This window comes from Durio zibethinus, chromosome 28 (genome assembly GCF_047325235.1).
Source record: "Durio zibethinus cultivar Kanyao isolate XHJ-2024 chromosome 28, ASM4732523v1, whole genome shotgun sequence".
Lineage (NCBI taxonomy): Eukaryota > Viridiplantae > Streptophyta > Magnoliopsida > Malvales > Malvaceae > Durio > Durio zibethinus.
This window is the reverse complement of record NC_143189.1, coordinates 15,658,334-15,667,874: the sequence shown is the minus strand read 5'-3', so window position 1 is coordinate 15,667,874 and position 9,541 is coordinate 15,658,334. Positions and strand designations below refer to the sequence as shown.

At 28.9% G+C, this 9,541-nt stretch overlaps 1 protein-coding gene across 1 annotated transcript; it reads right to left on the bottom strand.

Moving 5' to 3' along the window:
* Positions 1-4,481: 4,481 nt before the first annotated feature.
* On the bottom strand, positions 4,482-7,950 carry LOC111281326 (Major facilitator superfamily protein). The gene is made up of 5 exons (XM_022869054.2): positions 7,701-7,950; positions 6,890-7,107; positions 6,057-6,500; positions 5,791-5,948; positions 4,482-5,647 (listed from the first exon to the last, which is right to left on the bottom strand). Exons 1-5 carry the CDS (start codon positions 7,834-7,836, stop codon positions 4,753-4,755), a joined length of 1,851 nt encoding a protein of 616 aa, XP_022724789.2. The 5' UTR covers positions 7,837-7,950; the 3' UTR covers positions 4,482-4,752.
* Positions 7,951-9,541: the final 1,591 nt, after the last annotated feature.

The following is a 9,541-nucleotide window of genomic DNA, read 5'->3' as shown; positions in this document are numbered from 1 at the left end:
CTTAACGTGCATCCATAATTAGCCTTAGTAGATTTAGAAAAAAAATCATCTGACTTTTGTTTGTTATGTAAAAGTCAGTTTCGGGTAAATGTTTGTTTTTGATAAATTAGTCCTTGAATTTTTAAATTTTAAAAATTAATAGATTGATCTTTATATCTTTATATTTTGATGATAGTGATAAAATGGTTTAAAAAGGAAAATTATGAAATCGGATAATAGATTGATAATGTTGTAATTATAAGAGTTTTTGGCTTAGTGGTAAGGTTTTAGAATTTAAAAATCCTAGTTCAAGTTTCATTCTGAGTGGGTTTGGTTGTATAGTTAAATTATAATTTATTAATTGATTGTTTAGTGATGTAATAATTGATTATATAGTTATAATATTTGATTATGAGTGTAACTTCAAAATATATATATAAAAGAAAAAAAAATTTAATAAAATTTATTTTTTAATTTATTTTTATGTATATTAATTCTTATGTATATTTATTGTTATTTTTGTGATGATAGTTTTTAAATCAATAAATATTTTTTATATTTTCAAAAAAATATTTGTTGAGATGCAATTAAACTTATAAATTAAGTTGATAATTAGATCTACAAACTAGGTTTCATTCAGAATTGAGTTTTAAACATGATTTTTAAGGTCCAATCCGATCAAATTATTATTTTATAAAAAAGTATTATTATTTAATTTACATTTAAAATATATTTAAAAATATTAAAATATTAATATAAAAATATATTTTTTAATGTTTTAATTTTTAATAGTAAAATGGGTTTATTCGGTTCTTAATTACTAGTCAAATTGGACTTTGAGTGAGATTTTGAAAATATTGTTTATGTTTGGATCGGTTCATGAAAATATTTAGTTGCGATCCAAATAATTAAATTTATTATTTTATATTAATATATGATATTGTGAAATTTATAATATTTTATAAAAAATTATATATTAATATTTTATAATTAAAAAAACTTGATTTTTGAAAAAATATTTTATGATGATGAAATATTATAAAAATAAATGATAAATACATAATGAAATATTTTATGATGATGTATAGTCTAGTTGAATCTTTCAAATAGAAAATAAATAAATTTGAAGAAAACTAGGCAATTTTCATTTTCAAAATACAAACTAATTGATTCTATTGTAAATCTGAACCCAAAAAATATTTACTAACAAAATTAAAGGTAAAAAGGTAATTTTATTTTTTTATGATTATCAAATTTCTAGTACTAAGTACAAAAATTTTATCATTTTTTTTTTTGTAATTATATCTTTGATTTAATAATGAGTTGATAGCTGACATTTAACGGTTACATTAATGTTTTTGTCGACGAAAGTGCTGTTTTGTTATGATCACAGAAATATAGGATCGACATGTTGTTTTGTAAAGTTTAAGGATCGAAATGAAATCAACTCAAAATTTAAGGACCATTAAAATAATTTTCTCTATTCTTTTTTTTTTTTTTGGAAAATATTGATATAAAAAAGATTTTTATGGTTTCAACGATTTAATAAAAATATTTTTCATTTTTCGATTTTTTTTTTAAAAATTTACATTTTTGAGAAATTGTCTCGAGTTGAATTAAGCTCCGACTAATTCAGTCAATGCATATTTACTTTTAGAAATTATTTTTCTCTTTTGAAGGATGGAAGACAACTTTCAAGTTTTTGGCCTCATTCCTCGCCCACCAGCAAATCGAATTTTGTTGACTAGAAATTTTTCTATCAAATAAATATTAAAAAATATAAAAATAATTTTTTTTAGATCTAAAGAAAATTTTGAACGGTTAGGGTTTGCAAATGAATTAAGTTAATTTCATTTGACAACTCATGAAATGACTTTAATTTAAATTATGAGAAGATAATTTCTTATTAATTTATCAGATTCGGTAAGAACCTTTTCTGTTAAAAAAAAGTACTAATTTAAAATATATATGATTAACAAGTAATATAACATCTATTAAAATCATCTATTGTTTTTAAAAATTATTATTTTTAATAAATTTATACTTGCTTAAAAATGGAGTCATGGTAAGTTTGAGAAATGAAACTTATTAATAATTTTTAATGAAATAAAATTTTTAATAAAATTTATTTGGGCAAGTTTAGGACATAAGTGATAATAAGCAGGTTATCAATAGTGTGACAATGTTATTTTCATTAATAGATTTGTTCATGATGTGTTAGACGGTTGGTTCGAATTTTAAAATCAATTCAAAATTTTGAAAGATATAAATATAATTATTAAAGTTGTTAAATGGGTTTAAACAAATAAAAGAGATCTAATAAAAAAATAAGATCAAATTTAAGTTTCATCATTTAAGGTTTGAACTTGATTTAACTTGAAAATTTAAAAAAAAATTTTTTATCATAATAAGATAAAATTCATTTGCTTTATTTTTTATAACGGATAAAATTCATTTATTTTATTACTTATAATATGATAAAATTTATTTTTTTTATATAAAATAATAATTTAATTTTAAATTATATTCAATAAAATTAAATTAGAGTCCAAATGACTCATAAATTTAATTAAAATTAATTAAATTAGTTAAATTAATAATTTATAAAAAAATGAAAAAAAAACTTTTTTTAAAATTTTAAATATAAGTACTTTGAGTAGATTTATACTTTATTTTTACATATAAAAATAAGTTTAAAAAAAAAATAAAACTTAAAAAATTAGGTCGAATTAGACTTTGATTTATTTAAAATACTAAAATATTATACCAAGCTCATCTGAACCCGGCCCGACCTGGACGAATTGTCAACTATATTTAAAAATTTAATTCGCGACCTCATATATCATTTTGTAACAATTTTGTAAAGAATTATCCGTCCGAATTTTACTCAAAAAAAAAAAAAAAAAAGCCGAAAGGCGACACTGGCGTTATCACTCTTAATTAAGAGTTGGTGACGAAATTGTTAAATCGTCGCAACCTTTAACGACGATACAAACTTGACGAACAGGTACGAAAAAATTGTGACATTTAGTGTAGTGCCAGGACCAACACTTAGCAGCAGTGCAGCCAGCAGCAGTTTATGCAAGATGGCTCTCAAGAAGTCAAGATTTCACTCTCACCAGTTTCTGCAGCAGGTGCAGCATAGTTTTTGCAACAATTTAAAAAAAAAAAAGGTAATTTTAAATTAAATACCAATGCATATTTTCAATTACTTGGTTGTGCTTGATCTTGATTAAGCATTTGAATTTGATTGAAGTTGAATTGAGTGAAAAGAGTTAATAAAATCTAGAGTTGATGAAATCTAGTGACAGCTATACGGCTGTTTAAATCCTTGTCACTGATGTTATTCAGCGTCACTATCCAAAGTAAGCTTTCATGACCACAATGCTCAAGCCATAAAGAATTCAGTGGATTTCACTATCTTCTCTGTGTCTTATAAAGCCAAATGTATCCTTCCTACATTTGCATTGTGATCTTGAAATGAACACATCCATTACTCATACCATAGTTCTCAAACATTTCCCACATTGATTTTCTTGAAACGCACCCAACATTTGCAACATTTTCTCTTAATTACGATTTTCAATGTAAAAAAGAAATTTTAAATTGATTTAAAAAGTCACTATTTTACTACAGTAAATAAAAGAAAAACACACATAACAAAGTATTTTATTGTGGTGCAGGCCATTATGCAATTGTCAACGACCAAAAAATGCAGCTCCATTCCTCTTGGGCAAGTATGTTGCATCCTATTGTGGGTTCCATGCCAGTCTTTTAGCAAACATATTAATTGATATTTTATATATATGCAGTGGTGTTAGAGGGAGACTTATAGTGAAGTATGATGCAGGAGGGGGCCAAAACTCCAACTTCAGGACATGTTTGAGACATGTTTCTTAGCAGATGGTAACAAGAACATGCAAACCACTTCTCTACTAATTTCCTAATGGATGCCTTCCCTTTTCATAGGTCACTTTTTTTTCCATTTTGACTTAATCTTTGGGAGCTTGATTATGTTTCATCTTCATGTATCACATCATAGTAGTTAGTTCTGCTAGCCCCCCCCCCCCCCCCTCCCCTCTTTAGCAAGAAAGCATTAGCTAGCTCTCCACTAGCTACTTTCATATTCCTTTCCTGTCATTCGAAGAAAGCAATAAGGTGCTCTTTCAGATCAATGACTGACATTGATGTGTGGATAAAAACCAAACATTAGGAGAATGCATTGAATCCTGGTAAATGGGTCAAGACCATTTTGTTTTTCAAAAGAGGATGATGGGAATGAAAAAAGGTTGCGGGTGCTTGAATTTTGAACTTGTTAAATAGTATTTTTTTAATAGTAACTGTATCAACTAATTGAATTAAGTATTGGGTTCGGTTAAGACCAAAATTGATAGACCCATTGGGACCCTTGACAAGAAATATGCGAATCTTCTTTTTCTTCCTGTTTTTGCAGAGTATATATTTTACCTGAAAATTACTATCTATGAGAGATATCAAATGTATTACTTGTTGAAGACACATTGGCTTTAGCGAAAAAGTCTGGGTAGAAACAAACGAGATACATTTAATTTCCAGTAGCCTCTAAGTAACAGCCTAACAAACTATGGTGGTCCTGCATGCATATTATATATCTTCGACACTTCTTTACACAACCTATATACCTCTTAAAGAGTCTTTTTTATGGTATGATAGTTTTTTTTATCTATAATACAAGATAGCAATAGATAATTGCCTTGAAATTATATTATATATATTTATCATTAATGTTCCATTTTATGGTATATTCTCATCTCCAACATCTTTTGAAAGTTTCATCAAGCTATAATCACTCAACCTCCCCTCAACTGCCTCATTCTGTGCAGTGTCTGGTGGCGAAGAATTGTGAGAATGCCATCTAGCCCAGAAGAGATAGTTTAGGAAGTTTAGAAAGCTAAGGACTGCTAGCAGCCAGTAGAAATAGTCGAGCCTGTCTTTGTTGAGATCGTTGTCACTAAGCCAACCGCCTTTGGAAGAAGCTGATGTGATCTTGTTTACCAGGGAAACAAGCACCGAGCTTAAATAGAAGCCAAATGAATAAGAGCAATAGGTTATGGCAGTCAAAAATGCTTGCATCCCTTTCAATGACTGTTTGTAGAAGAACTCAATGAGGCCAACCGCAGTAAGCATTTCGGATAATCCGAAGATTAAGAACTGCGGGGTGATCCAAAAGATGGATATTATTTTGCCAGAATCTGTGAATGAGTCCCTTCTCTTCTTCTCCATAAGGGCTGCGGCAATCATGGAAAACGTTGCAAGAAAAAGACCCGCACCTATCCTTTGTAGAGGAGAAATTCCGGATTCATGACCAGTCAGTTTTCTTGCAAAGGGGACAAAGAATTTGTCGTATAGAGGGACTATGAAGATAAGTATGATGTAAGGGATGGACTGAAGGGAAGCTGGAGGGATATGGATAGATTTGGTCAGTTGGGTGTCCATGGCACTTCCTTGTTGGACTGAGAATGTTTGGAGCTGAGCCAAAATGGTATTGAAAACAATGGTACAAGCAAATATTGGAATAACTGAAATCAGTATCTTCACTTGCTCCACTTGGGTAACAGTGCACAATCTCCATGGACTTTCCTTTGTATTACTCCCATCCTGAACTTTGATGCACGCCTTGTCCAAGAACCTGACATGTATTTGGCCATTTTCATCAGTTATGGATCCTCATGATCATGATATTTCTATTTACCACGACGTCAAAAGATGAAACTCATAGAAATACTATGAACTATTCTGAGATGAGGTTTCTTGCAAGAAATCCCAAATTACCTGAGCCTTTGGGTGTGAATCACATTGCCAGATTCAGAATGCAGATGAGAAGCTGATGCTGAACTGTTTGGCTCTCTGTTTTGATTTCCATTAACCATCTGTGGATTAGAATTAGATGGACAAATCTGCTTCCTCTTTAATATGGCCGCTACAAAAACCTGAAGATCATATGTCCAAAGAAGAATCAGACTTGTCCAGTGGATTAGTATTCATTAATTATAACAGAGATGATCTGAGCTGAATATGTATGTGTGTAAATTGATTACTTGAGCAATGGGGGTGAAGATGTTTCTTTGAGGAGGTTTGTTTCTGTAATAAAGTGTCCCAGAAACCAAGCTGATTAGTCCCATGGCCATGGCGGCTGCGGAGAGTCCAAATCCAACATCCATACCGGCATGAGTTTGGATCCACACGAGAACAGTAAGGGCAATGAGTTCGCCCATGGAGAAGGCAAAATAGGCAGCATTGAAGTAGGTTGAGAGCTTCTTGGAGTGGGAGGGGTTGGTTTGAATATTGAACTGATCAGCCCCATGAGCAATCATGTTGGGTTTAACACATCCACTTCCTAATGCCACCAAGTAGAGTGCCACAAAAAAAATCAAGGCTTTTAAGCCCTTTGCTTCCACGCAATTATCTCCATCAATTACCACGTTGCACTTTGGCGGCTTTAGCTGCGGAAGATGAGCTTGGACTGACAGTAATATGAAGCCCTACAATTTTTTTTTTCAGTCCGCAAATAATGTTTAATTAATGTAAGATACAAATTAATACCGAAATACAAATATGCATGGACTTGTAAGTTTAGTGATCAAAGTTTAAATTTTGATAATTCTAAATAAAAAAAAAAACCTTTTCATACTTTAATTTTCAAAATCATATAGGAAAATTAGGCATAGACGTATGGTCGTATAGACAGTAGTACTTGAAAACACTTTGATCATCATGCAAAAGAGATCAATCAATTTCCCTTTGATTTTGTAAAAAGACAACAGTGCTGGCCAAACTTCTACTGCATAAGAAAAGTGAAGCCACTATTGTTTAAGGGAGAGAGAGACAAAAAGGGTAGTTGAAAAAAAATAAATAAATAAAAAAAGCTTACAGAAAGCTCCACAAAGCCAAAGATAAGCATGGTCCAGAAACTCCCAAGATAAGAGTCTGAGAGGTAACCACCAAGGAGGGCCAAAAGAAAGATAGTTCCCACAAAGTTTGTCACTATGTTTGCTGACTTTGACAATGGGAAGTGCATCTCATTTATCACATATGTTATAAGGTTGTTCCCTACTGCTGCTATTGCCATTATCTCAAATGCTTGAAGCCCTGCATTCATCATTCATACAACACACACTCACATCATTATAAATATATATATATATGTATATATACTCCATTAGCACTAAAGTGTTCCATTATGATGAGAGAGAATGACAACTGTAGCAAGTTTTTCTTTTTTTCTCAATGAAATGTAACTACCATTCTATTTGTTTTATTTGAATTTGATTATTAAAATTAAAAATCTAACATCACGACGACAATATTATCATTCTAAAATTAATTTACTCAACATATCATACCATAAAAAGGGGAGATAAATATATATAATATAGTTTCAACTTTTAAATAAAAAAAAAAAAAACAATTGAAATAGTTTGTGGATAAGTAAGAAACTAGATATATACACGGTCACGTAAATGATGATAACTATACTTTTGTTTGTACATAAGAGGAATGAGATAAGAAAAAAAAGATTATATGTGTTAAAAATTCGAATTTTTTAAAGTGGCTGCAAGAAATCAAACTCAAGTTTATAAGCATAAAGACAAGATTCTCAACTCTTGCCTTAATTGTAAAAAAAAAAAATGGAAAAAGAAAAGGCTTGGAATGAGTAGAGAAATAGAAGAAAGAGAACAAACCAAGAACAAATGCAGCAGCTTTCATGCCGCCATGTTTATTTGGGTTGGAAGGCCTGCCTCTCCAATCAACTGTGCTGTCTTCTTCCGTCACCCACATGTTCATCTCCCCTTTGTTATTCCCACTTCTTTCTCCCATTTCTCTCTGCCAAAACCAGTCTCTTTAGAGAGAGAACAAAGCAGCTGCTTTTGTCTTAGTCTGTGCTGAATTTGAGGCAGGCAAGTGGGTTGTCCTGAATTTATAACCCCCAAAGCCCAGAGCCCTAGGGGGGGGGGGGTCCTATAAATTCTACGGAAATTAATGGAACTCCCTCAGCCCCACACCCACGATGAGCGTGTTGAGAGCACTTGCGTCTCAAAATGTGAAATTAAGAGTGGTATAAAGAAATATAACGTTGGACCAATAGTTTATAACTATGTTTTATTTTTATTTATTTATTAAATTTAATAAATAATTATAAATAATATTTTATAATTTATTAATTAAACGATAGATCACGAATAATTATGTTTGTTTATATATCTAGTGTTTAGTCCTATTATAGCTTATTTATTAAAAAATAAAAGTCAAGTGTTTGAATTTTAAAAATTTTAGTTTATGTATGAAGTAAATTTGAGTTTTTATATTAAATTATAAATCAAATTTTTTTCAAAATCTTTAATGAAAATAATTTTACATTACCACTTTACTCTTTAATAATTTATAAAATTATAAGGAAAATTATATTATGTCACACTATTTTTTATTTTATTTATTTTTCTATTTAATTAATTTATTTTTTCTTATAAGTAACAAAAATATTTCCCTATTTTATTTATTTTTCAATTAAAATTTGTGATTTAATTTAATAAATTGATTTTTTTATTTATTAAAATATACAAAAGTACTATCAAATAATTTTTTAATATTTTACATATATTATTGTGCAGTAAAAAGTATAAAAATAATTAAAAAATGAATATTCTATTTATAATAAAAATTTCTTCATTAAATATGTTGATTAAATGTTGATTCTCGCTGCATAAAAAAAAAATTTTAAGATTAAAAATCTTAAAAAATAAAAGCATGTTTTTCACACTCCTTGAATGTAGCGTGTGAATTGTATGCGCAACCATATGATTTTTCCCTTTGTTTTTATTTTTTTTATTTTCGTCATATGACGGTGGTCCACATTCAACCCCTATTCTTTTTTCTTGACAATTGATTAAATTTATGGAGGAAAGAAAGCTAATTACTAAATTCATGCTCATGCTCATAAGAAAAATACAAAGAAGATATTTAATGTTCAAACCATTGTCATTGTCAAATTTTTTTGGTAGATCTGATGATTTGTATCGTTATATCATATAAAATATTATTTTATATTATATTTAATAAAAAATTCATATATTATAATTTATATTGATATAAAAATATCATATATAATTTTTTAATTTTATTAAATTTATTTATAATTTTTTAAAAAATTTTAAATTAAATTAAATTATTTCCATTTCACGTGATCGTATCGTGTTTCATCTAACATGAAATGGAGACCTACAAGACTTGTGTACGCTAGTGTCTAGCCTTTTTCCATCCACTTTCAAATTCTGGTACGCACCAATGGATTTATTTCATTTATATTATCTCATCAGAGTTATAAATTAGCGTATAGATTATTTGCAGTTTTTGTCATATAAAAATAAATATTTTTCACTCATGCATGCAGATAAAGCCAATCTTCTAAAATGATCTACGTATATCATTTATGTTAATTTTATATTTAGAGAAAAAAATTTACAATCAAGGAAATAAAATTTATTTTCGTCAAGAAAATTGCAATGTTGACAAATCATATTAGTCA